The following is a 27,866-nucleotide window of genomic DNA, read 5'->3' as shown; positions in this document are numbered from 1 at the left end:
TTTTCTTAATTGAAAAATATCTGATAACTGGTCCCTGAAGAGGGCTCTGAAATGGATTTGGTGCATGAGACAGCTGTAGCAGATGACTTGACCAAACCACCTGAGAAAGGAGCCAGAAGGAATACAAATGAACAGAAAAGGAGTAAGAATTCCTCCTAATTCCTTATAAGGATGCACCAATCTTCTTTAATAAGAGCTCTTGTACATCTTTACAAACAAGTTGCTGGATGCAGAATGCCTACTGAGACAACTAGTACTACTAATTTTAATTTTTTTTTTAATCCAGGTTGACCAAAAAATGCAAAAGGCCATAATCTGCAACATCTTTGCAATTCCTGTAGCACCATGCATGCCCTGGAGAGAAAGTCTACAGTTTTGTGGAAACATTAACACATCTTTTATGTTCAGATTTATTTCTTCCAGCACACATTAGACATTCCTACCCCCTACAGAACAGTGTACAAAAGATTTCTGGAAAGCTGGGCTTTTTACAGAAGTAAACCAGGCATGCCCTGAAACCCTCCTACATGATACCAAACAAACACTGTGCATTCAACAGACCTGCTGGTTAATGATCTCGCTCATAAGTAATGTTTCAACCTTAGAATGGTTTTTGTTTGCTTCAAAAGCCACAAAGCCAAAGAGGAAGTGTAGGAGAACGTGGGCAGGACGGTGGCCACGAGCCTCATGACCTCATCTTTTTCCACCACACGGGGATTGGTGGCTGTGCTTGGGACAGAGTTTAAATTCCCAGAGCTCAGAGATGTCAGGCAGCAGGGGACGAGGGGAGAAAGCCAGAGCTGCTGGGAGCCAACTGTCTGGAGCTGCTGCTGGGATCACTGAGAGTGCTCTTGTTGTGGCTGACTCCTTCAGCACCAAAAAAGGTAATTTTTTTTTTTTCTTTTTCACCTGACATGTCCCAGTCCATCTGCAGCTTTAGCCTAGGAAACACTGAGCAGAACTTTGAAAACTGCTTCACTGAGCAGGGATGTTTGATATTTCTCTGCGGAAAAAGGGGTGCTTTTATAGGACCAAGGTTGTTTAGCAATGCCAGGTATTGCACATAATCACAATTTTAAATTTGTGCACTGATAGATGTTGGGAGAAGGTTACTGAAAATCCTGCCACTGAATCATGCACCAGAAACACAGAAAGCTTTCTTCCTCATGTAATCACTGCCTGCCAGTGTCCTGTTTCTCCTGGCAGGCTCACGATTTGTGCTGCACAATCCTGAGTTGATGGGACAGTGAATGGGATACATTTCTCTGTGAAACTTGAAATTGCAATACCTCTAATAGAGTGCCCTGTTCTCAGGGCCAGCCTTTACTAACGCATTTAAATGTCCCAAGCAGCTTTCTTTTCTGCTGTGATTTACCAAAATTTTGAATGACTCTTGTTCATCAGTAAATTGGTTTGAATTCTCAGCGATTTTCTTTATTCTGGGAACTGGTCAGTAAGCACTGAAGTTTACTGTAGCTCTCCTAATTTCAGCAGGAATCAGTTATTTATTAAATTGCTATTGGAGCAGCTATTTCACCTAATCTCTTGTTTGGAAACACAGGTTATTTTGTTCTAACTTCTGGATGGGGAAATGGAGATCTATAAATAAAAGCAGTTTATGTTCATGTAAACTGACTTTACTCAGCAACTCAAGTTAATAACCCTAAAAACTAGTTTCAAAATAGCTGACAAGACAATACAAATTCTTTGCCTTAACCTGCCTCTTTTTCAAAACAATCATGTCAAATGACTGAAGAAAGCTGGTATTTATAACAGTTTTTCACAGAGTTTTTCCTTTGCCTATGCAAGTCAGTAGACAGCAGGGGTCAGTTCACCTTTTCAGTGTGGTTTTTCTCACCACTGCTCAGCTCTTTTTAGCATTCAGTTTCAAAATTCCTGGAGCTTTTTGAGTTGCTAAATCATTACAAGGTAAGTGGGAGGTGGTGACAGAGGATAGAAGAAATAAAATTAGCATGGGCAAGTTGAATCCATAGTAGGGACCTGGTCTTGGCATAGTGAAGTATACAAAGATAAAGGAAAAGCCTATCGTTTTTTGGGGTATTTTACTTTCTTGACTTACTGTTCCAAAATATTTTCTAGGTAAAATATCACAATGAAGGTGGTAGTTCTGTGTTTATGCCTTATCAGCATCACAGCTGCATGGCCAGTGAGTAAATCACAATCACTATCCCCAGTACTTGCATTATTTCCTTTGCACATCAGCGAGAAGCACTGATCAATGTTTTTTCTCTTTTTTCCCTTCAAGGTGATTCAATCCAAGCAGCATGCCATTTCTTCCAGCTCCAAAGAAAAATATGTAAGCTCATTTTGTCTTTCTGTTAATTTTCTTTGATAAGTACTTTTTGATTTTTGTTTTGTGGTTTGTTTTCCTCCAAAACACATTTTCTGGTACCTGTTCTATGATTGTAGATGCTTGTAGAACATGTCCTTACCTGGCTGTTATGAGCTAGTTTTAAAGCAGAGAGCCACTGATGTCCACAGACTTTTTCCTGTGTCATGTGTCTTGGTTGTGGACTTTCATTAGTTCTATCTCCAGACCAACACTGGAAATCTTTTTTTTTCAATGAAAAATGTGTTAGCTGTTAATTAAAAAGAGAAAGAGACTGCAGTGTTGAAAGCGAGGGGAGACGACCCATCCTTGTTGATCAGCATCGAACTCCAATTTATTGATCTCACACACTTTTATAGTGGTGTTAATTAAGCTCATGCATATTGCAAAATCCGAGCTCATCATAGGTCACAGATTACACATTAACCCCTCCTTTTCTTTTCAATACCTGTGGTTTGTTATTGAATCCAATATTTATTTTCTCACCCTGTTATGAAAGTTCTCAAGGCCTCTATGTTTGTCAACTTTTGCTTTCCCAAACCAGCCAAGGACAAGATATTTACTTGTTATTAAAAACAACCTGAGAACCTCAGCTGTTTACATAAACGTGCCTGAGAACTTTTGTTGTTTACAAAAACAGGCTGTGAGAATTTGCTCCTCACAGCTGCCTTTTACTTTTCCATCAGCTGTATATGATTATGGCATGTCTGAACAAAACTCTATAAGCCATTTCTGAGCAAAATTCTCCAACACTGCAGTATGGCAAAATTACTATAACCCATATTTGTTAGTGTGGATCACTATTTGGTGTTGGAGGAGCGCCTTAATCCAATATCCTATTTATTTTTTTGAGTGATGTAAGTGAACTGCATTTAGTCTTGTTATATAGCTCTTTAAATCATTCCCTATTGCTAGCTGTTACCCTTGTAAAATCAATTCTTGGCTCTGAGAACCAACTACTGCATTTAGTTTAAAGTCTTCATGAAGTGGGAGATAAATCTCGCTCCAGAAAGGGCTTAAGAATTAGAAGAAGCAATGATTGTTAGATATAACTCCAAATTCTACTTAATGAAAACAAGCTGGAGAAACTGATCGGAATTTGCCCAGGCTCTGCCAGTGAGAGAGGCACATCTCTCTATCTTATCTATCAATGCTCATCTGGGATGATGGCTTGCTCTGAGTCCTCTTCCTACTGCAATGAACAGCTGAGGACACATCCCATAACAGAAGGACTAGGTACTGCAGATGCCACATCTGCCTGAAAGAACAGGATGGGATGCAGCAGTTTTCCCTGCTCCTTAGAGGATTAACCCCTCCTTTTTATTTTCTCTTTAAGGACTCCAGGGGCCATCACTTGCATAAGTACCACAATGACTATGTGAATTCTCAGTCTCAGGAGAGTCAGCAGCACCCACAGAGTGACCTGGCATCATCTCAGCAGGTACAGACACTTAACTGGAAGAGAAAGCAGAGTATCTTTCCATGCCAATATTTGCAAGTTAGGATTAAGTACTTAAAGAATAGTCAACATGCTGATCAGCTCTACTGTATGTGCCTTTGTGTACTAACATTGAGCTTTGTGTTGCTTTCAGACCCTTTACTCTTCAGAAGAAAGTGTGGATGTCCCAGAACAACTGGTAAGTGTTTTGAAGGACAGCATGTCTGTTGAATGCTGTAGGGCAGCCAGTGTGGAGCAGCTCTCATTTTCCTCACTCAGGTGTGGTTCTTGCACTAACATCTACCAAAACAAAACAAAGCTCCAGGCAGGGGGAGGTGAACTCAGTGCAGTGCCTGCACATAGCTTCTCAACAGTGCCTATGCCCTGGGCCCATAGGACAGGTACCAGTCTGCCCCTCTCACATCCATGTTCATTTGCCTAATGGGTAATAAATGTTTTCCAGCCCTTTCCTGATGTGTCAAGCAAGAGCCATGAAGACGTGGATGATGATGATGATGACGATGACAATGATTCCAATGACACAGATGAATCTGAAGAGGTTGTCACGATTTTCCCCACGGACATTCCAGTAACTGAACCATTCCCCACTTTCCCTTTCACCCGAGGAGACAATGCTGGCAGAGGTGACAGTGTGGCCTACAGGACGAGGGCAAAAGCTGCACTGTTGAAGTCTATCAAACTCCGCAAAGCCACGAAAAAGGTAAATAGCACTGACCAGTGGTGCCCATGTTCTTGGAAATGGGGAGTGAACTTGAAAATGGGCATTTCATAGGGGTTGGTTTTAAAAACTGATATGGGGAAAGTAGGCATAAGTGAAGGAATGCATTTCCTTTCTCTGGGTACCACAGATCAGGGGTCTTGATGACTGCCAATGCACTGGGGCAGGAGTGCAGCTTGCTGATGCAAGCTGTGCCAAACTGCAGTTTGCACTGTCACGATTTACTTGCACACATGAAATCTGAGGCCAGGAGCAAATGAGAGTTTCTCATATGAAAGGTTCATGTAACTCCATAAAACATCAGAGTAGCTCCAGGCAGAGGTTCATCACGCAGGCTTTGAGCATCCCTGCAGTCCAAGCAGCCTGCATTAGTGCAGCACTTGATGAAACAGTTCCTCAGGGGTGACAATGGCTCTTATTCTGCTCTCTAACACAGCTCATCTATGATGCGACTGAGGAAGATGAGAGCGACATGGATGCAGAGAGCCAGCACTCTGTCTCCCGGGAGGATCCTGCTTCCCGCAGGTCCCTGAGGAAGCACGCCAGCAGTGTGGTGTGGTCTGACCGGAGCCACGGGCGGGACAGCAGCGAGCAGGACAGCCACCCGCATGACCGGAGCTTGGAAAACGACAGCAGGCCCAAATCCGACAGCCACGAGGCAGAAGGGGACAGTAGCAAGTCTGGTATGAGAGGGGCCAGCCTCTCGAGTGTGGAAAGCAGGGAGAGAAGGGACAGCCACTCGAGTGTGGAAAGCAGGGAGAGCCATCCGAGTGTGGAAAGCAGGGAGAGAAGGGACAGCCACTCGAGTGTGGAAAGCAGGGAGAGAAGGGACAGCCACTCGAGTGTGGAAAGCAGGGAGAGCCGGGACCGCGTGTCAGCGGAGCTCTCTGACCATATCAGCAGCCAAACGCTGGAAAGTGCCGAGGATTCTCAAGATCGTCACAGCATCGAAAGCAACGAAGTCACCCTTTAAAAGGAGATAAAAATAATTTTTCCCTTCTTTTCCAATCTCTACCTAAGGGGAGCAGGGAGTAGCTTCATTCTTCATTTCGGGGCACTGTTTCTTAATGTAGTTCGCGTGGTGGCTTTTGGGGTTCGGGGCGGTCCGTGGCCCCTGGGGCTGTGCCGGCGGAGGCGGTGGGACACGGTGGGACACGGCGGGAGAGCGTCGCCCCTCGGGCCCGCTGCTCTCTGCGCTGCCGAGCGGTGTTTTGCTGTAAATGGAATTCAATAAAACCTCAAAACCCTGTACTTGCATTACTGTTCACTGGGGCTTGGACCGAACCGGGGGAGCTTTAATACTTCTTCTTAAAATGATGTGAAATGGCTGTTCCTCACAAATTTAACCAGTACAACCTCTTCGCGAGGCCTCCTCGTACTTTCGCCGAGGATGAGCGGGACTGCAAACACCCAGCGCCGGCCCTGCCCCGTTACCGCACGGGCGGTCCGGGGCTGTCCTGGAGAGCGGAGGGAGGCGTGGGAGGAGGAGAAGGACGGCGGGAAGGAGGTCCCGGCCGCCGCTCCCGCCGCCAGCCGGGGGGACTACATCTCCCTCCGCACCGCGGGCTTTCCGCCAGAGGGCGGGGAAGGGGCGGCAGCGGCGGGGCCCATGGCGGGCGGCGGCGGCTGCCGGCGCGGCCGGGAGCAGCTGGAGCTGGAGCGGCTGGGGCAGGCGGCGCGGGCCGGCTCCTGCCCGCCATCGCCGCCGCTCTCCGTCTGCTCGCGGCAGGCCTGGAGCCGGGACAACCCGGGCTTCGAGCCTGAGGAGGACGCGGCGGCGGCGGGGCCGGTGCTGGAGATGGACGTGGAGTGGGGCAGCGGAGCCGCGTCGTCGCTGGGCAGCGGCACCGGGGGCCCGGCGGGCGGCGGGCGGCGGGCGCGGCGGGGCCCCGCGGGGCGCGGCGGGGCTGAGGGGCCGGGCCGCCTCTCGGGGCCGCCCGACGGAGCCGCGCCCCGCAGGGCGGCCTGGGCCAAGCGCCTGGCGCGGAGACTGCGAGGTGAGAGCGCCCCGGGCCGCACCCCGCACCCTGACCCGGCTCCTCAGGCGCGGGTGCCGCTTCCTGTAGAGTTGTTTGTAGTCTCTCCTCTGTAGTTGCCTGCAGTGCTCCTTTTCCTCTGCCCGTGTCCTTTTCCATCCTGTGCCTCTATGTCCCCATCTCTTCGTGCACATCTGTCTTCCGATCCCCGTCCCGGTTATGGCCCCAGCACACGCAGACGCACCCCCATCTCGCTCCTTCCTTTCCCCACCTCTCTGCCTCCCAGGTCTTGCTCCTGGCTGCTTTCCCTGTGCCACACTCCTGCACAGGGGAAGTTTAGGTTGGACATTAGGATGAGTTTCTTCACAGAAAAGGTGGCATTGGAGTGGACTGCCCAGGGAGGTGGTGGAGTCATTGTCTCTGGAGGTGTGTAAGGAAAGACTAGATGTGGTACTCGATGCCATGGTCAAATTGTCATGGTGATGTTGGGTCATAGGTTGGACGTGATGGTCTCCAGAGGTCTTTTCCAACCTTGGCTATCTGCCCCACCACCAGGTCTTTGGAAGGTTGGGGCAGAATGCTTGTGCTTCATTTTCAGCAAAACCCTATTCTATAGAAGTGGTTAGGATGGGGTAGGATACCTACAGTGGGTTGCTGGGAGGGTGTTTGAATCACTTTTCTTTTTCTGCAGTATTGTACAGTGCCTTGGTGCTGCCCTTTACAGTCAAGTGCTGTCTGCTGCCACACAGCTGGTGACCAGGGACAGAGTTGGAAGCAAAACTGAGCACATATCATGTGAACATTTGAGGTGTCGTTAAAAGCTTACTGCAGTAACTTCCTGCTGATCTGGCCTTGGGCTGATTTGACAGCATCAGAGAGAATGCTGGATGGGGAGTCTTTTGGATTTAAGGTTGTGAGAACACATTGAAAACCTTCCTTTCTTTTCAGAGAAGCTTAAAATGTCAGCTTCAAAGTACAAGGATTTTAAACAGAGCATCGATTTAAGTGTCGGGTAAATCTTTATAGTTATAAAACTGCAGAAAAAGTAAAACATATTTAGAAAATAAAGATTCTTCTTCTGAAATGTGGATTTTCTGAAGATAGTAGATCGTACTGCTGTTACTGGCTGCCACGGCATCAGTGGAACTATGAAAACAACCTTGACTATAAGGAAGGATTTGTGCCTTCTCTGATTTTCATGGGCATTCAAAGATTATTTGCTGTAATGATTTCTCTGGCTTTGGCTGTATTGCACCGAAAGAAATCCCTCTTGAACATTGCAATATCTTGGTGGTATGCAAGTCAGACTTGCAGAGATTATGGAAGAGAGCATGTTTTCTTTTTAGCAGGTTTTATTGGGACCATGTTCAATGACCCAAGTCACTTCATAGCAAGAAACCAGAATAACCAGGAAGAACTACCAGGAATAATTGTGTTGGGCATGAATTGGCACTGTGCTGTTTGGAGTCTCCAGTAGAGTGTTTGTTTTAGTCCATTGCTGAGATGTGTAATTTCCTAGGAAAAGAGCTGCTTCACATGTAGAAAGCAGAGTACTTTTATAAAAAGTTTTACAAAGTTTTTATCCTTCAGATGCTCCCTTCACCTTAGTTGTTGCCAAGAAGGAGCCTCCTGGGCATGTTTTCAGCTGTGGTGAAAAACAGCAATGTTTGTACATGAGGCGAATGTGAGTCACCTGGTGGTGACCTGGCAGGTGTTGCTCCTGTTCCATCTCTGTTGTGATTTGTGTAGTAGTACTGAAAACAGTTTCTGGTGATTCCTGACCTCCTTCTGTAGGCAAGTGTAGCTAAAGTTGCTGTAGTCGACAGATCCTTTTCTGGCTCTTTGATGAGAATGTTGCCATAAATTCCTGGGCACAGTAAATGTCTGGGTGAGCCTTTGGTGCTGTGGAGGTGCTGCAGGGTGCTGTACTTCTGTGGAATAGGAAACACCTTATCTGAAGGATGTGATCCCTGTGCTGCAGAGTTCAAAGGGGCTGATTGCAAGCCTGACATTATTATTGGGCACTTGAAGGATCACTGTGGGTTTATTGTGGGAAAGAATACTCCACGGTTCTTTAGATATTCCATGGATGTCCATGAGTATCTTTGAAGACTGGAAATGGTGCTTTCAGTTTTATTTCAAGGACTACAGGAAAGTTGGCATAGATTTATTTAATAAATTGCATCTCACTAGACAGAATTCAACAAGAGGGAACAATCCTTTGGCTATCACAAGTGATAGAGTCACCATGGCAAAAAAGATGCCACTTAGTATTGAAGGATGTTCAATGACAGATTGCACTTTACTTGCCATGAGTTATGAAAGAAAAATGCAGAGAGGATTTAAAGTATTGGGATTTTTGTAATTGCTGTAACAGGAGTTACTAAGTGAATAGAACCGACTATCAGTAGTTGAGGTCCTTCTTTATGTGGATTCTGTTCAGATTCTAACATGAATGTTTGTGAAGTGCCTTTAGTTCCTCTAGTTTTACAGATCTCTCCAGCAAAAATCCCAGATGCTGAGACAAGAGGGACTGATTATTTTACTCTCTTAAGGAGGAAGTTGCCAGAAGTTTTGATGGGTAAAAACAAGGTGTATTTCCAGAGCCAGCCTGGAAAGGTAATCCTGCCTTGTAGAGCTGTGCTTGGTCACCCAGTGCTGCCATGTCCTCATGTCTGTCATCACTGATGTGTGTTGGGCATTTCTTGAAAGGTTTTCTTAGTTATTGCTATATAAAGGTACAAAATACCCTTCCCAGTCACTCATTAATTGATACTTTCATGAAGACTGCTACATACAAAATGAGTATGAGCAATTTCTAGTTGCAGATTTATTTGATAAAAATACACAGATTATGTCAAAAAGTTGATGAATAGCAAATGTATATAGGAAAACAAAACAGGTTTGTTGTTTGCAGCAGATGTCACATCCAGCAGTGCTTACCTCTACTATATTTGATGCATCTAAATCAATATTCTAACAAGAGAAAAAGGGGAATAATATTTATATTGCAAAAATGTTACAGCTAATGAAAGCTCCAAGCTAGCTCATTTAACACAAAAATCATTGTGTGATCCCTGGTGGTGTTTAGTTGGATTTTTTCTTTGCTGTAACTATCTGTTCTTTGCTGACTTGATTCCTAATAGCAGTCTAATATGACAGAGTTTGAGTTTGGAAACTTTCTGCTTCTGCTCACCACATATCTTATTGGTGAGTAATTGCTGACAGCCGGGACTTGGCTTTCTCGCCAGCTTAGCTCACTGCCTTTTCCAGCCTTTTCCTCCTCTCTTCCATAATGTCTTCCTGCCTTTATTATGAAGGTTGCTAGTGCAACTTAGTTTTGTGCTAGAGGCTGAATTTATTGAGTTATTATTATTAGTGACTCAGTAAATGTTCTTGGATTTGTGTTTTTGTCTTCAGAATGACCTAATGGGGAGGATTTGGCATTCAGTGTAGTAAAGTTGCAGTCTTTTTTCTGCACATTTTCAAACTGGGCCTTAAAGAACAGCTTTGGAAAAGCTCTCCTATTTGGGGGCTGACACTAGGGAAGGCCCTAAGTTACCAATTAAACCATGTGAACAGAGATTAATGCTTAAACTGTTAGTGCTTGCTGTGCCCATGCAAGAGAGGTTTCCAGGTTTATGTCACAACTTAAAAATGTGGTAGCTGAAAGGCTTCAAGAAACATCTAAGACATTTTTTTCTCATTTACGCAGGTAGTGGTCAGAGCTTCCTTATTCCCATCTCTGTTAGCAAACAAAGGTCTGCAGCTGGCAGCTTAGCCCGTTGTCTTAGCCTTGCAGCAGTGCTTGCAGATTGACTGAACTCATGCTTCATTGTCAGGTTTATAATGCATTTTGGCTATCCCTTGTTACTGTTCCATTTCAAATTACTGTGGTATGTTTGATGGACCCAGGATTTTTCTAGGGAGTTTGAGGTTACTACATTTCCATCTACTATGAAGGTAAAGGATGTTTTGAAAGGTTAGCTGTTTAAAACACCTGCAAAGAATGGAAGTTTACTGCAGTTCTGTAGGAGTGAATTTTTAGTTTTAAATGCTTTTTCACTGATCAGAAACTGAGGTCAAATTGCCTTGCTTTAGGTTTAAATGAGGAGAAGCTCCATGAAGGGAGCAGTCTGAGCAACAGCAGCTGTTCCCAGCTTTTTTTCTACTCTATACTAGACATGGGAAATAGGGATGGTGATTGCTAACTGGATTTTGTTTTGAGGTGGTTGTTCATTTTAAAAGAGTCTATTTAAAAGATTCTTTTGCTTTTTTGTTACCCACTTGGAAGAGATCACCAAAGTTTAATAGCTTCTCTCCCTGTCTTTTTGGGAATATCAAGCATTATATGGAATGAGGACCAGGCAGAGAGAGTTCAGCTGATGCAGTTGCTCAAGCTGACAGCTAGACTGTAGAGCAGTTGCTCATTTAGGCTGCTACTGATGTTTAATTGATAACTCTTTGTTGTGCAGGGAAAGAAACCATGCAGAAATACTCACCAACATCCCTGCTGTGTCTCTTGCCTATCTGAGAGAGGAAGGTTATCATACGGTGTTTTAAAAATAAATTTGACTCAAGTATCCTCCCTTCATGTAGAAAATTAAGACTGCTTCTAAAGGCTCAATAATGAATGTGCATTTTCATTCATTGAACAACGATTTGCATGTTTAAAAGATAACATACCAAAGCACTGCATTTCCATTTCTTGAAGGATGGCTGTCTGTGCATGTCTCTGTATGCTTGTATCTGTTTTTATACCATGTGGTTCTAAGCAACAGTATTTCTGCAATTCTGCTAGAGTTCTGCTGAACTGTTCCTAAATTATTATGGTATCTCATTGATAGTTGATACTGCCTCAGGCCCCATTCTGTCTGCAACAAAACTCCTCTTTCTTAAACTTAAAATCCATAGAAGAACTTGCAGCAATGATAAAGGTTAAGCTTTCAACACCACTTACTATGTCACCTGTGTAACTGTACCAGACATCTGTGCACATCATTATATATATATTTTTCCTTTTAAGGTCTGTGGGGAACAAGACTCATGGAAGAGAGCAACACCAGCAGAGAGCAGTACTTGAAAAGTATTTTACGGGAGCTGATCACGTACATGGTTTTCCTCGTGGTCCTGTGTGTCTGTAAGTACTATCCAGCACCAGTGCATCAGTTCTGTACTACCTGCTTGTGTCATTCCAGAAAGGAGGTTGTTTGATGTGGGAGAATGAATAGACAGGTAGGCAAATACTTGGAATCAAATATTTCTCTTTTTTCTGCACATGGGCTGTTGCTTGAGACTGAAAATACTACAACTTTCTGCATCTTAACAAGCTTAGAATCTTCAGGCAGGATGATAGTAGACTTATTCTTTGTTTTTAGACAGCATTTTTTTATTGTAGTACCACATTGCAGTGTAATACTTCTGCTACACTTTTTGCAATCACTGAGAAGAAATGGTAAATGAAGAGGAGGAGTTAGCCATCCAGGACAAATAATTGAATTGAACATTTAAAGTTCATCAGCAAGATTATATACAGATCACAGCTGGAGACTTCTGTGGTTTGTGCCATTTGTTGTCTTGATACCATATGAAGTATCATAACACTAAATGGCACAGAACATAGTAACATTACTTTTACAATGCAAGAAAGAACTTCTGGTGGAGTTACAAAATATCTGTTTTATTTGTTTGCTAGGGAGAAAACCAACAAAATGTGCACATTAAGTTAGTGTATCTTTAGAAAGCCAGTATGTTTCAAGTCTCCAGTTTTTAGTGTGAGCAGTTCTGCCCTAAATGGCTGAAATGCTGGTGGTGACTCTTGAGTTGCCATTTATGATCGGTTTTAATATAACAAAATGATGTTTTAATTTTTGTGAGAGGGAGTCTCAGAGGAAAAGCAAAGGCAAAACTGCACTGATAGACTGTCTCTGAGAGCAAGTCTGCTCTGCTTGAACATAACAGAATTACTAAAAAGCCCCAATTTTATACTATTGACACAACTGTTTTGATGTTGTACTGCAGGCATGTTTATATATGAAATATCATGTTTTTTCCTTCCTGAGTAATTTAAGAGTGCTTAGAGCAGGTTTATGAACAAAGCAGTGCAAGGATTCTTGTCGCTGGCACACTGTAACCCCAGGAGAAGTGTTGCAGTGAGGGGTCTGCTTTAAAGTGAAATTTATTTCAGTAGAAGTTTGGCTCTTAACAGGCTGTTAACTGTTTGTTTTGCTACAGAAAAAGATTTTTGCTAACAGAATAAAGGAAAAATGTGGTGTGTTAAATATCTGGAGATATTGCTAACTTATTAGTATTTTTAAAGTATCCTTTTTATTTTACACATAAGCAATAACTGGAGGTCAGTCTGGTTCTGTGGCTGGGCATGCCCTAGGAGAGTGCTTCCCAGTGCAGGCTAAATGCTGTGAGCATTTCTTGTTCTCTTGTTGTTTGGAGAGTAATGTTTAGAGAGAATCCAGGTATTGCACAGTCACGTGATATATTCCATCCATGTGCACAGCAGAACTCTGTTAAAAATAGTTTTTGCTCTCTGGTTGTTAAGGGAAAAAAAAAAGTTATAAATTTTAAACAATTATCAAAACTGACAGTAATTGTTCAGTGTAGGCCTAATCTTTCAGATTCCTCTGAGTTTTAGCCACAGAGTGGTTCAAGTATTTACAGGTGGTAACAATACCTATTGGCAATGGAGAGACAGGAGCATCTGAGCTTGGATCAGAAGCCAATTTTATTGAGAATACAAGGCATTTATATATGATTTTACTGGTATGGCACTTCATTAAGGTTCTATTTTTGGTAAAAATTTCCCATTGGTTACATATTCTTCATGACATGACATGACATGACATGACATCACCTGGTAACATTATCTTATCACAAAAGTTTCACAACATGTCTCTTGCTCACTTCTTGCCCAGGGAGAATTTATCTGTGTTTGTCTCTCCCAAGGTTTCTGCTTGATCAGGCCTGGGATATCAGGCTCCTTTATCAGTTCCATTGTACTCTGTTTTATTCCCCATAAATACCCATGCCAAAGACTGTTTCCTCAATGCATCTTAGTTTTGTACATCATTTTATAATTTATGCTCTGTGGCCCTCAGCCATACCTTTGGCCCTGTGTGAGGAAATACAGTAATTTATTTTCTGTGGGGAGTTTTTCTTAAAGGCACTGCACATCTGTACTGGATGTTCATTGCTTAATCCATGTCATTCCCAGTGCCCTGCAGTATCCTGGTTGACTGTCATTATCTGCTCAAGCAGAGCATAGTTGTCCTGAGGTCTTTGTGCCACCTGTGCCAGTTCTCCATGCATGCCTTGGGTAGCACAAACCACCTAAAAGGCCCTGCCAGCCTCTCTTCAGGCTGCTGAATTGTGCCTTTTTTTCCTTGAGGTTTACTTTGGTAGAAGCATTAATGATAGAATGAGATGTGGAAAGGAGAAGAGAGTATTACAAATTGGTTGATCAGTCTACCTTCACTGCTTTTTGTATTTTTATCACAGTTGACAGATAAATGCTGCTTGGTGTGGATTTTGTTTTGGAGCTTAATAGTTCCACTACAAAATCTGTACAAATTCAACTTGATGCATTCAAAACAAATAAAGGCTTTTGTTGTTTTTTTTTCCCCCTCTTTCTTTCATTCCTTTATCTCTCACTCCCTACCAAACCTTCTGCAGTGACTTATGGGACAGTGAGTTCCAGTATGTACTATTATACAAGGGTTATGTCACAGCTCTTCCTGGAAACACCTGTGTCAAAAACGGAGAAAACTGATTTCAAAACTTTGTCCACAATGGATGACTTCTGGAAGGTAATCTAAACCCAAGTTTTTATATCTCTGTTGCTGTGGTTCACTGGTACTGTCATGAACCTTAAATTTTACCTTTAGAATCTTATTTCCTAACGTGGTCAGACTTGTGCATGAAAATCTATGTGCACAATGTCAAAGCTATGGAACAAAGTAGGCCTTTAATATGTGAAAATTTAGAGCTCAAATAATGTTGGTGGGGCAGGGTAGGGCCTGTGGGATGTCTTTGGAGGGCAGGTAATAGTAAAGTCTTATGTCAGAGAAATTATTAACGGCAATTCTAACACTTCTGTGGAATGAAGAGCTACAAAAACAGTGCTGGCAGCATGCAAACTGAAGTTCTGTCATCCTCCCCAGTTCACAGAAGGCCCTTTGCTGGATGGTCTTTACTGGGAAATGTGGTACAACAACAAAACCATGGCAGAAAACAAAAGCTTCATTTATTATGAGAACCTGCTCCTAGGAGTGCCTCGCATTCGGCAGCTGAAAGTCAGAAATGGTTCCTGCTCCATACCTGAAGATTTAAAGGAGGAAATCAAAGACTGCTATGATGTCTATTCTGTAGCTAATGAAGATACTGCTCCTTTTGGGCTCCGGAATGGAACTGCGTACGTAGCATTCCTGTAGATACATACTCATTTTTTATATACTAGTCACCCAGTTTTCTGTCTTAATTTTACAGTGTTAGTCAAAGGAACTTTGTAACTTCTTTCTCAGAGGTTACATCAAAACTTTGTAGCAAGGACCCTCTGAATTAAAGTATATTTAATAGCTAATGCATGTTTTTTGGTCAGGTTTGGTTGGTGTCTGTTTTATTAATTTTAAGTTGAAAGTGGAAAGACCAATGTGCTCTCTTTCATTTCTGAACTAGCTGGACATACACCAATGAGAAGGATTTGAATGGCAGCAGCCACTGGGGCTTGATTGCCACGTACAGTGGGGCTGGTTATTACCAAGACCTCTCGCGGACCAGAGAAGTGACAGCTCTGCAGATTGCAAGCCTGAAGGAGAACCTGTGGCTGGACAGAGGGACCAGAGCAGCCTTCATTGATTTCTCTGTGTACAATGCAAACATCAACCTGTTCTGCGTGATCAGGTATGAACAGAATCACCGCAGTGTTCAGTTGCACAGTGTGGGTTGTAGACTGGGATTTTCTTGTGATGGCTTTGTTTTGGGGACATAGGTGTATGGGTGATATTTTTGCCTGAAGTCCAGGAGAAATGATGAGGACTCCTCCATGGATATCAGAAAACTAATTAATTAATTTATTATACTATATTATTCTATATTATATTACACTATATTACATCTAAACTGAATCTGCGCAAGCACCCAACTGCACAGAATCTTGTGACTGTCTGCTGACTGACAGTCTGCCCATGTGCTTGGCCCTGATAGGCCAAGGAAACAAAACCCCATCACTTTGGGTAAACAATCTCCATATTGCATTCTGCTTTGGCACAACACAGGAGCAGCAAATGAGATAAGAATTGTTTTGATCATTCTTTTCTCTGCTTCTCTCACTGCTTCTCTCAGGTTCAGAGAATGTGAATCCCACATAGGTGAGTGTATGTTTTGTGTAAAAGAGACAGACAGCTGAAGTGCCATACCTCCCTGTCAAAGAAGTGAGGCTCCTCATGGAGTCTGTCCCGGCTTTCCTGGTGCCACCATGCCTTGGGTGCAGTTTGCAGGAGACCTTTCTATAGAGTTAGCATATTCAAGTAAATACATGGGTGTAGAGCATCAGCCTTTGGTTTAGACAGAATGAAACAGGCAGAGATGAAAACAAATCTTTTAGTCTCTGTTTCCCCACTGTTCCTGAAAGGCTTTGAGTTTTAGTCAAAAGTGAGTGTGGTCACGTTTACAACTTTTGTGTGGTGTGAAAAATTGGAATCATATATGGGTTTGTTTCTATTATTTAGATAATTGTACAAATAAACCCAAGTCTTTTAGTAGTGCTTTTCATCAGTTCTTGTTAAATTAAATTCTTTTTTTTCTTTGCCTTTTTTTAAATGCAGGTTGCTAATAGAGTTTCCAGCCACTGGAGGCCTGGTTACATCTTGGCACTTTCAGCCTGTGAGGCTGATTCATTACATCTCCACTTTTGATTTTTTCCTGGCAGCCTGTGAAATGTCCTTCTGTCTTTTTGTTCTGTATTATATGGTGGAAGAGGTCTTAGAAATTCGCATTCACGGACTGCGCTACTTCAGAAGTGTTTGGAATTGCCTTGATATCCTTATCATTGTGGTGAGTAATCTTTGTAATCAGGCTAAAATTGCTTTCTAGAGTGCACTTTGTGGGAGACATGAATTACTCAGTGTTCCTGTTGTGGTTTTAAAGTACAGGACCTTGATTAGGAAGGATACTTCCAGACTATTAGGGTATTCAGTCTGAATATGACAATTTTAGTCTGTGTTTCACAAAGTTGGTTGTTCTGTCTTCAGTGCTTTCAGCCTGGTGCAAAGTTAGAGTATTTGTCTATCATGCATTTGTGGTTTTTGTTTATACAGACTTTTACTGAAGGTGACAAACTTGCCCTCCCTTCTACATATCTGGTACAGACTATTGGCTTTCAAATAAGAAAATCATCTGCTTTAAAGAAGTGATTTACATTTCAAGGAATGGGACTTGGATTTGAATATGTTTGCAAAGAACCACAAGGAGATTTATCTTGGTATTAAATACTCACCAGCTAATACCAAGTTTGAAGAAGTGCCTCAGAATTGTAGAGTGCTAGCAGCTGTCTGGGTTAAGTGGACAGTGTTGCACATTAGTAATCTTAGTGTGCCAGAAAATATGAGCTTTGGATATAAAGCTGCATAATGTAATTCTCTCTAGACTCAGATCAAGCTGTGCTTACCAAAAGTGTACAAAGCCAGAAATGCTGAAACAGTTCCAGTCCTGTACTTGTTTTATATCTTCAGGATTGGATTAATCAAAGGCTTCAAGTCTTGAAGCCGGTATTTGTAATCCAGGGAAATATTACTTGCATCACAGTGCTTTGTAAATGAAGGGCTGCTTAGGAAGATGTTTACATGAACTGTGTGCTGATTTTTACACTTAAAGGTTGGGCAGGGAAAAAATGCTTTGCTATTACAGTCAGTGAAGAGTATTCTACTGTGAGTGTAAAATTCAGATCACACAAGAGGTCAGAATTCTGTGTTTATGTGTTGCCTGAGGGGCATTGTTTAAATGTAGGATTATGTACTTATGACTCTCCATTTGTGGTGAAGTGTTCACTTACAGTAATGAACAGAACATTTGCAGAAGTGAAAGCAAGAAACCTCTGTGGTAAAACTGCAGCTTCTCTGCTGTTGCTTGTTCTGGGCAGTACTGCTCAGTCTGTGCTCTGGAGAAACTGTAGTACCTTTTTGGCTACGGCTGTCTTTCTGTTCTGTGTTCTTTTTCACCTTTGTCTGTTTGAATTCCTTACATTTTCTTCTCTGCGACAACATCACTTCTGTAATACTGCTAGCTGCCACTGTCATCTTGTTGTTCACAAACAGTGGCAAGGAAATTACTTTTAAATCTTCTTACTCCCAGACTATTTGTCTGTAGTCCAGGACTATAATGGTTTTATTGTGAAATGCATGAAGTTCCACATATCTTAATTTTATCTGACGTAGATGTCTCAAACATGTTGTTTTAAAGCCCTAATTACTTTTTGTAAATTTGTGTGTTTCTTTTGTCCTCAGCTGTCTGTGGTAGCTATAGGAATTAACATCTATAGGACATCAGCTGTCGATATGCTCCTGAAGAAGCTGCTGGAAGATCAGAACTCATTCCCCAATTTTGAACCCTTAGCATATTGGCAAATGCAGTTTAACAACATTGCTGCAGTCACAGTGTTTTTTGTCTGGATTAAGGTAATTCAAGACACACATCTTTATTCTACCGTTAGAATGGAAGCAGTATTCTGAGTTTCATGAGACACATTATTTGAGGTTTACTCATGTTTCTCTCAAAGTCAATCATGTGAGAAAGTCAGAGCAGTGGTAACTTCTTGCAGATGAAAAGCTAAGTTGTAATTTGCCACAGGTGTAGTCAGCTCTTGTTTAGGTCTAGAAAAAGTAGTCAGTCCTTGTGTTTTGTCAGCAGACATGTTAAGAAATGTTTTTATTATTCCTCAATTGATAAGTCAGTAATTCTTACTGGGTATTGCTTTGTCTCTAGCCATGTTCAGGACATCTTATGTAAAAGAGCAATTATGTTAAGCAATTATGTTAAGAAATTGTCTTCCTTCTCTTTTCATCTTTTTTCTTTGTTATTTTTTTTTCTTTTAACAGCTTTTCAAATTTGTTAACTTCAACAGAACGATGAGTCAGTTATCCACCACAATGTCTCGCTGTGTCAAGGATGTAATTGGCTTTGCCATTATGTTTTTTATTATTTTCTTAGCATATGCTCAGTTGGCCTATCTTGTCTTTGGCACTCAAATTGATGATTTCAGCACTTTCCAAGATTGCATGTAAGTACAGGTATAAAAAATGGAAAGAAGATTTTGGTGCGTTGGTGAATCAGTTACTTTATCAGAGGCAAATCCTGTGATGTCCGTCTAAGCAGATAAGCTGCAGGCACACTGCTGTTGATATAACCTGGTAGCAAACACGTTTTTATTGCATTTTAATCTCTGTATTATTGCTGTCAGAGCAGTAAGCTAAAAATGGCAGGGCTGGGTTGGTGTGATTTTTATAGGGGTTGGTTACATTCCTAGACAAAGCAATGACTCCATGTTCAGTGGTTAAATGTTTATTGAAATACTGGATGCATAATAAGGTTGTGTTCCTGATAGCGTTCATAGTTGCTTGACTCAGAGTCCATCTTAGACAACCACAAAATTTATAAGCATCTGGAATCCCGGAGAGAGAGAGAGGACTTAATATAAGATTGCTGATCAATTTTTCCTTGATCGATTTGGTGCAACACAACCTGATTGTAACTGAGGAAATTAGTAGGTTGTTCAGTCACTGATTTCCTCTGCTCCCTTACACTGGGGCAGTGTAGCAAGGAGTTTCTTGCAAAGAAGTGAAGGAACTGGAAATATGCTGATGGTGCCATAAATTGCCAAGCTTCTTCCAGCTTAGAGGGAGAGGGTTGGGGTTGTATGTGTGTAAGGAAGATGGGACTGGATCTAAGAGCTTCACAGTAGTAATTGTTAGTTTGTTCTGCTTCCTGTTGTGACCAAAAAGGAGAAATAACCCCCATGGCTTTGTTCTGTGTGTGCACCTGACTGTGAGTTGGGTTATGCCTATAAGATGTGCTTGATGAATTGTTTTTGCAGACCCTGATAAAGTGTTACAAGAGTGCAGATCTCTCTGCAGCCTGTCAGTCCCACTGCTAGAATAAAATAGTTTGAGAATCCTCACACAGCTCCAGTAATATTTTCTCCAACTCCTGGATGTGTTTTGTTTTTTAAGATTTACTCAATTCCGCATCATTTTGGGAGACTTCAACTTCACAGAGGTTGAAGAAGCTAATCGAATTTTGGGACCTGTTTATTTCACTACATTTGTGTTCTTTATGTTCTTCATTCTTTTGGTATGTACACTTTGTTTATATGGGGTGTGTCAGTGGCTGCTTTTGCATCACTTGTCCTTTGATTCCTCCTGCTACTTTTGGGGCTTTTTTGATAATGATGAGTGTATGGCCCATGAAGGGGCCTGACTGCTACATGCTGGTCACTACACTCTTTCCTCACTATACTCTTTTACACTGTTTTTCCTCATTTAAAATTGATTTGCATAGTATATTTTTTGTCATTCTCATGTAGTGATCCACATTTTAAATTTATTATTATTATTAATTTTATTTCTAAAATCTGAATAGTGCCTGGTAGTCAGATACAGCAAGGCTGTCTCTTTTGGTGAAAAGTACCTGTACTGTTCCACGCAGTCTCTTGATTCATAAATTGCTCTAATGTGTGGCTGGCTGGGTTTACAACAGCTTTGTTCCTGCATGCCACACACAGCTTTGCCTGCTGCAAGAGCATGGTTCTTCAGCAGTCCTGTATCATCATAATTTTTAGTGTTATTTAGTGACCCTCAAACTGCAGGGTCACTAAATAACAAAGTGCAGCTTTTTGTTACTGTTTGAGATGAGGAGGAATGGCATTCAGATTTTATTTGTGGGAAAATACTTCATCTTGGATGAAGTTCACTGGTAGGGATGCAGAGAATTTTAAATCTTTTGTGAGGAATTTAAGTGTTTGGTGAGATGGACCAGGATTCAGTGGGAAAATAACAAATATGTCACTATGTGCCAAAGGTTCACATGAAGCAGGTTTCCTGTTTGCTTTGTAGCACCTAAAGTGTTCCTGAGGAACAGTCTAGTGTCCAGCAAGGGAAAGAAATCTCTTCTTTCTAAGGGGCAACAGAAAAGCACTGAAAGGTGAAGTCAGAGCAGGTTATCCAAAATACTCACTATAATTTGTGTGGTTTTTAATATCATTTTGTCTGAATGAAATATTGGTGCAAGTCCCTTCAGATCACTCTGGAAATTCAGTTAGGGAAGATGAGCAGAAAGCACCAACTCTTAAAGCTGGGCAAAATAGCAGCAGAAAATAGCACAACAGTGAATTGTCAAGTTACCTTTTACTTCTCTGGTGTTGGGCATGAATGCATAAGGATACAGCACTGAAAGATTGTCCCAAAGCATGTTTTAAAAGTCCATGAGGAAACAGAGGATAACATTGCCTTTCTACATTGAGCATGCCAGTAAATTGAGTAACTCTTCTTGAATATGCAATTTGTAATTCAGTCATGTTTACTCCATGTCTAGCAGGAGCCCTTCAGCAATGAGAGCATGGTTTAAGTTATATGCTTGGCACAGAGTTAGTGAGACCAATATTTTCTCCTTTCTCTGTACCAGAAAGAGCTCTTTCCAGAGCTGGTGCCATAAATGCCAAGTGCCTGATTTTATGCTTTTTGATTTTATCTTTAGTTTGAAATGCAAGCAGAGCTGTAAATAGATAAGAACATCTGTTTTGTGCTGATTATTACAGGATGAGTAGTTAACTTGATTCCTCAGGCATTTTTGTTGCCAGCCCTTCTGCCTGCATTAATTCACAGCTGTTACCTATGTAAGCTTTGCTTTGCAGGGTTTACTGCCACTGCTGTGTGTAGGTGTGAACTGTCTCTGGAAAGGAATTCTCCACTTATGTTAATAACCAGTGATGTTGATTAAAATTTGTTATACTTCAATATAACAATATCAAGCTCTGGATGTTAGTTTCATTTTAAACAGATCACCATTTTCTTCTGGCCTTTTGAAACAAAATCCATGTTAAGGTCTGCACAACAAGGTCATAGGAGTAGTAGGGCTCAGTCCTGTTGAAATTTGAAATTTCAACATTTTTGTTTTCTCTTATGAACAGAACATGTTTTTGGCCATTATCAATGATACCTACTCTGAAGTCAAATCAGATATGGCACAGCAGAAGGCAGAAATGGAATTGTCTGACCTTATCAGGAAGGTAAATGTAATGCTTTGTTTGTTTGACATCTTATTCATCACATCTGGACTTATTTCATAAAATACTATATAAACTGTACAAAGTAAAGCTTGCAGCAGCTAGTGAGAGTACACATCTCAGTTAAAATAAATTCATCTGAGCTGAGTGTAAATTAAATTAGTGAAAACTTCCCATCACAATATATTTCAGTCATCTGAGACTTTGCCTTGAATGATCACACTGAACACACTGAATGAGATTATACAGTAGCTGATTTCTGTAATCAATATACTTATTAGGAATCTCGTTTCATGACAAACAACAGAATTTTACTTTCTCTTTTAGGGCTACAACAAAGCCATGATCAAACTCAAATTGAAGAAGACTACTGTTGATGACATTTCAGAAAGTCTGAGACAAGGTGGAGGAAAACTCAATTTTGATGAACTCCGGCAGGATCTCAAAGGGTAAGGGAGTTGTTACTTCTTATCTTGAATAGTATCCCCAGGGACTTGTGGTGTTAATTTTGTGATGTGATTTTCCTCTAGCAGAAGCACACTAATGTGGATAAAGACACACACCAGAGTGTTTTTCTCTGCATTATGGCTGGTGTTGGCATCACATATCAGAGAAAGGTTTTTGGGGCTCTGGGGCCCAACCTCCTTGAACTTCTGTGTTTTGGGGAGAACAACACAGAAATCTCTGAGGAAGAGATTTCTCCTCAGAAATCTCCTCAGAAATGACAGAAACATTACCATTTCCTCAGAAACATTACAATTTCTCCTCAGAAATGACAGAAACATTACCATTTCCTCAGAAACATTACCATTTCTCCTCAGAAATGATAGAAACATTACCATTTCCTCAGAGACCTTTGAGGAAATGGTAATGTTTCTGTCAGACTGCTGCAGGAGTTTGTGAACAGTCGGGAGTCCAAGGCAAGGGTACAAATCAAGGAGATATAGAAGGGAGTTGTGAAGGAGAAATGTTCAATGTCAGGAAGACTGATGCTTTAACTAATGAAGAATAAGGACTGAGGGGTTTTTATCAGTGTTGTGAATCTGTAGGCAACAATGGGATGTCTTTGTCTTGAGGATGAAAGTCTATTTGAAGTGAAATGTTTTCTAATACACAGAGTTCTTTCAGCATCTGAAAAATGGAAAGTGAAGGAACTGCTTTTACTGCCTTTTCAGGAAGGGGCACACGGATGCAGAGATTGAAGCAATATTTACCAAATATGATCAGGATGGGGACCAGGAATTGACAGAGCATGAACATCAGCAGATGAGAGATGACCTGGAGAAAGAGAGGGTGAGCTCAGCATTAGGAGTGGGATGCTGCCAGCATTGTCTGCCAGTCTGCTCCCTATGCTGGTTTCCTGCCTCAGAAAAATCCTCTTGTCTCCCTTCACTTTTGCTGTCATTCCTGGCTGGCTGAAACTGATAGAGGACAGGAGCTCTTTGACCTTGACACCACCATCCCCCATGTACAGGTGAAGGGTTTTAACATCTTCTCTCTCTCTCTCTCTGGCTTGTGTTTTCACAAAGGAGGATCTGGACCTGGATAGGAGCTCTCTACCACGTCCTCTGAGCAGCCGCAGCTTCCCCCGGAGCTTGGACGACTCTGAGGAGGATGAGGATGAAGACAGTGGACACAGCTCCAGGAGGAGAGGCAGCAGCTCCAGTGGGGTTTCCTATGAAGAGTTCCAAGTGTAAGTTTGTCCTTCTGAGGGGGACAAATCTGCATGTTGGGTTTTGGTTTGTTTGTTTGTTTTTTTTATTGTGGGTTTTCTTCTTTGGGTTATATAGTATTCTCTCCTTGATATTATTCAAATTATTTATAAAAGCAAGTGTTAGGATTTTGTTGTGCATAAATCACTCCTTTTAGTAGCTTTCAAATAATATCTGAATTGGAAGTGCCTTAGAGAGCCTCATGGGAGTTGGTTAGAATATAGAAAATCAGAATAAACAAACAAAAAAAAAAAAACAGCAACAAATCCCCTGTCCTTAAAACCTTGTCACTGAAAAGTCAGACAAAAGGGTTATGTTACAATAATGCCAGAAAATACTTTTGTGGTGTTTTTAAGTAGTAAACTCTTGAGTTTATTTAAAGTTCAGTGAGAGCTTTAATGGTTGTTTCTAATAAGATTTAAGTTACTCATGAGTGTGTATTTTGTCCGAAGTGATAGATCTCCATATTAATTAATTACTGGCTGAATAAAGAATTTTATAACTGGAACCAACAAATTTCCATGATGATGCCCTAAGAGCAGTGAAAGCAGAGTGCAAGATGTACTTTTTTCCCCCATGTGCTTTGCCCCTGTTTTACTTTCTTGCTCTGGAATGCCTTATCCCTCCTGGCTGGTAGGTTTGTGGGAAGTCAGAGGCGTGTTTGGATAACAGTGATGTCTCATCCATGTCTGCCCTGGTGCTGACATGCTAGAACAGTGCTGTCTGGGCAGTGTCTGAGCCACTGAAGCTCCCACTTGTTGCCCCCAGGCTCATGAGGCGGGTGGATCGCATGGAGCATTCCATTGGCAGTATCGTCTCCAAGATTGATGCTGTTATCGTGAAGCTGGAAGCCATGGAGAGGGCCAAGCTGAAAAGAAGAGATGTGTTGGGAAGGCTGTTAGATGGAGTGACAGAGGTAAGAAACTCACTCTCTGTGATCTGGTCTCAACCTGAATGTCTTCCTTTCTGTTGGCAGTTCCTCCTACTGCCTGGCTTGGCAGGATTGAAGGAGTGGTTGTAAAGAGGAGGTGGTTGCTTGGGCAGTAGGTGAGTGATTTCAGTTAGGTGTTAGGAAAACATGAAATTTAAAACATGAAATTTTGGGAACATGATTCAAGATTCTGATATGACAACATGTTTTACAGCAGCCCTGTGTCACCATTTAAACCTATGATCTGGACAGCAGTAGTTGCTGAAGCAGCTCCTCCAATCCTTGGTGTCTGTTGGGATTAATACAATATTTTTTGTGGACTAATATGTTAGAGTCTATGGGATCCAGTCCAGTCTGCTCTTATTCTCCTTTGTTGTTCTGGGACTGTGTGTGGCAGGTGGGGGAGGTCACTTCTGTCACGAGGGTGACCTGACTTCTGCTGCTTCCCCTTTCACTCTCTCTTTCCTTGAGGGCCCTTTGGAAATGGCCAGTGGGAGAAATGTGTTATTTCTGTAGATGCTAAAATCTGTCAGGTGGAACATAAGTTGTGCTTTGCTAGGTGGCAAACTGGGCATTTAATTTCATCCCTGGAAATAAAACACTTTGCTGTGGGAGCTGTATCCCCATTAGCCTATGGAAGTACTCAAGTGGTATAAGAATTTCTTGTGGTTGTATAGGGTTTTGCCTAGACTTCAGTTTGGAAGCTGCACTTCCAGCTTGTGCCTTTTAATGTGTTTAGGATGAGAGACTGGGCCGGAGCAGTGAAATCCACAGGGAGCAGATGGAGCAGCTGGTGCGAGAGGAGCTGGAGCGCTGGGAGTCGGACGACACGGGCTCTCAAATGAGCCACCGGCTGGGAACGCCGCTGGGACCGAGCGGCCAGCCGCGCTCCCGGAGCTCGCGGCCGTCCTCCTCCCAGTCAGACGGGGTTGATGCAGGAGCAGGAAATGGGGGCAGCAACATCCATGTGTAGCTTCAGCTTTGTAGGGGATCCCACATGTTTCAGGTCAGTATTCAGTCAGCAAATTCCCCAGCACGAGGGGATCGTTCTGGTCAGACCCCTAAGGACATCTTGCACTGGTGGGTAAAAGTAAATATTCACTCCATAAATCATTTTCAGGCCTGCATAAGCCATTTGTAATGCCAGCAGTGAGAGTGTCACCCTTGGAAACAAAAATGCTGGAAACTGAATGGATAGCAAGTGGGAAAACATCCACCAGGACAGAAATCTGATTCCATAAAACTGTTATTGGGAACAATTGCACGAGGGCAGCAAGCTTCAGACAAAATAATGTGCAGTGGCTGACATAATAAGAGGCTATTAATTTTCTGCTTCCTCTTGGAATGTACAATTTTTAAAGGCCTTCAAAAGCAAATTTTAAAATAATATGGCATCACTTTGTCTTATTCATTAAAACAGCTGGCAGATAAAAGGGCACTTTTTTAGAAAATAGGAGTTTCTACTTGTCTTTCTGAGTTATTCTTGTGTACTTAGTATTTTACTTAATTTAAAAGATTTTTCTCCTGTTTTGAGAGGTACATTTCTTTAAGCAGAAGAAAGTGCACTTAGTTTGTACAATTGTAAATTGCATCATTCTGTGGTAGAAACTGAATGCCTTATAAGTAGCATTTAGCAAGAAATACTCTTCACCCAACAAACATAATAATTTTCAGCTAAGTTGCAAAGTGCCCATTTTTTAATGCTATCTTTTAATGTGTTTCTGGGATAAACATTCCAGAGGTTCTTAGATAAGTACAACTACTTTGCAGAAAATACATTATTTAAAAGCACACAAAATTGAAAACCACTGAGTTTTCCTTGGGTGTGACAGGGAAAGAGGCAGAGAAGTTTCTGACGGTTGGGAAAATCTGATCTTGTGCCATGTGAAGTTCTAATCACATCTCAACTATGTGGTCTGTATTTACATTTAACTAAACTGCTTGTGAAATGGTTAGCTACATTTCTACATAGACTTCTCTGCTGAGGTGCAGCACAGGATTCCTTTGGGAAGGTGTTTGTATTACAATCACTGGTTTTTAGCATTTTTAGTATTCCCTCTGCTCTGTGTCATAGAAGCTTTATTTTTGAAAGGACATGCAACGTTGAAATTCTGTTGGTTTCCTGTAGAGAGCACCGAGGCAGTGTCTGCAGTTTGGCCTAGGAATGTGTCTCCATGTGTGGAATGCTGGTTTAGGAGGAAGGCTGTCAGTTGTGCTTTTTTCCTGAAGATGGCAGTGTTCTGGTGTTTAAAGACTGAGCTGGTGAAAAAGATAATGGGAAGCCACATAATCAACCTCATCTTAGCTATTAGTAGCATATGCAGAGGAGAAAAGGCCAGTTTAACACAGTATAAGTGGCATGTGTTATGTTGGTGCCTTCTGTTTCAACAAGCAGTTGGTATCTCTTCATTCTTGTGGGAGTGCTGCCCAGGCAAAGCTTCCATGTTCCATACCTTCTTGCAATGGCATTGCCTGGATGTGTGGAATGCCTTTCCTCTCACCAGGGAACTTGCTAAAACTAAATTGATTCACACCTTTCCATTTTTGATTTTATGAGAAACCATATGCACAGAAACCTAATTAATGTAAGCTGGAAGAGGACGAAATTCAGTACTGGAATTTTTTAGTAGCTGTGTCTTGGGAACAGAATTAAGTAGGAGAGCAGGTTGTGGTTCTTGTGTGGGTTATTTGGTCCTGTATTGGGAAGGAATTCATACCCTTTCACAAGAGTCCTCATGAACCTGCAAAAACAGTGCACAGCACAGTGGGGGTAGGCCATTTGTGCAGGGTGAGGGCATTCAGATTAAGCTCTCACTTGCCTTGATTGAAGGGTTTTACACCTCAGAAACCTTTCTGAGGGAAGCTTTTCAGTGTTGAACTGCATTTCTGACTGTAAACAGACCAAAGAGAAACACCAGCTGTATTCATGGCCATTGGGTGTGCAAGAAAATAGAAAATACTATACCAAAGCAATTTAAATATACAGAGCCTTGTCTTTATGTTCATATCCAAAATATGTCTTTCAAAATGTAAATTCAGTCACTCAGTTCACCTTTCATTTGTACTATATGTTTATTATGAAAGTGTTTGCATTAATAGCTGTATTTTTTGGGGTATATTTCTGTAACATGTCGTTACTTGATAACAAACTTCATCTTGAAGTGCAATAAGTTTTCATGGAGTACCCATGTGCGTGGACAGTGGGCCTTGCAGTAAGTGCATTGCCGCTTGATAAATGTTACAAACATTTTATTGATGCATTTTTCAGTTTTAGATTATAATATCTTTGTCACTTACTACAAAGGTACAGTTATGCATAGTATTGTACAGTGTTTGGTCTTATTTGGAAGCTGTTAATTATGCAAGTCTTCTACAATGATCAAGAATGAGCACTTTATTTCCTAATAAACATTTTATATAATCTACAAAGCAAA

The 27,866-nt window shown here is 41.8% G+C and overlaps 2 protein-coding genes across 5 annotated transcripts; both read left to right on the top strand.

The window, feature by feature from the left end:
- The first annotated feature begins 2,108 nt into the window (after positions 1 to 2,108).
- Positions 2,109 to 5,776, top strand: SPP1 (secreted phosphoprotein 1). Its single transcript, XM_058024915.1, has 6 exons — positions 2,109 to 2,167; positions 2,267 to 2,317; positions 3,687 to 3,791; positions 3,943 to 3,987; positions 4,252 to 4,509; positions 4,964 to 5,776. The coding sequence occupies exons 1-6, from the start codon at positions 2,114 to 2,116 to the stop codon at positions 5,498 to 5,500; spliced, it is 1,050 nt and encodes a 349-aa protein (XP_057880898.1). The 5' UTR covers positions 2,109 to 2,113; the 3' UTR covers positions 5,501 to 5,776.
- Positions 5,777 to 6,136: 360 nt separating this feature from the next.
- PKD2 (polycystin 2, transient receptor potential cation channel) lies at positions 6,137 to 27,866 on the top strand. Of its 4 annotated transcripts, XM_058024649.1 has the most exons (16): positions 6,137 to 6,524; positions 11,530 to 11,643; positions 14,190 to 14,323; positions 14,678 to 14,928; positions 15,192 to 15,416; positions 16,340 to 16,568; positions 18,017 to 18,187; positions 18,608 to 18,789; positions 19,739 to 19,859; positions 21,694 to 21,792; positions 22,117 to 22,238; positions 22,965 to 23,082; positions 23,319 to 23,482; positions 24,270 to 24,417; positions 25,172 to 25,438; positions 25,553 to 27,866. In XM_058024649.1, the coding sequence occupies exons 1-15, from the start codon at positions 6,137 to 6,139 to the stop codon at positions 25,403 to 25,405; spliced, it is 2,700 nt and encodes an 899-aa protein (XP_057880632.1). In that variant the 3' UTR covers positions 25,406 to 25,438; positions 25,553 to 27,866. The 4 variants fall into 4 exon arrangements, with proteins under 4 accessions (XP_057880632.1, XP_057880631.1, XP_057880634.1 ...); XM_058024648.1 differs by having other exon boundaries at positions 25,172 to 27,866; XM_058024651.1 differs by lacking the exon at positions 6,137 to 6,524 and adding an exon at positions 6,553 to 9,122 and having other exon boundaries at positions 25,172 to 27,866.

The sequence above is a fragment of the Melospiza georgiana genome, chromosome 5, assembly GCF_028018845.1.
Source record: "Melospiza georgiana isolate bMelGeo1 chromosome 5, bMelGeo1.pri, whole genome shotgun sequence".
NCBI lineage: Eukaryota > Metazoa > Chordata > Aves > Passeriformes > Passerellidae > Melospiza > Melospiza georgiana.
The sequence above is the reverse complement of the archived record's forward strand: the minus strand, read 5'-3'. Positions and strand labels throughout refer to the sequence as shown.

Coding starts and splice junctions, on each gene's coding strand:
- PKD2 (XM_058024649.1), top strand. CDS start 6,137: ATGGCGGGCGGCGGCGGCTGCCGGCGCGGCCGGGAGCAGCTGGAGCTG. Junction 16,569..18,016: donor TTGATATCCTTATCATTGTG/GTGAGTAATCTT, acceptor TTTTGTCCTCAG/CTGTCTGTGGTAGCTATAGG. Junction 22,239..22,964: donor CTCCGGCAGGATCTCAAAGG/GTAAGGGAGTTG, acceptor CTGCCTTTTCAG/GAAGGGGCACACGGATGCAG.
- SPP1 (XM_058024915.1), top strand. CDS start 2,114: ATGAAGGTGGTAGTTCTGTGTTTATGCCTTATCAGCATCACAGCTGCA. Junction 2,318..3,686: donor CCAGCTCCAAAGAAAAATAT/GTAAGCTCATTT, acceptor TTTCTCTTTAAG/GACTCCAGGGGCCATCACTT. Junction 4,510..4,963: donor TCCGCAAAGCCACGAAAAAG/GTAAATAGCACT, acceptor TCTCTAACACAG/CTCATCTATGATGCGACTGA.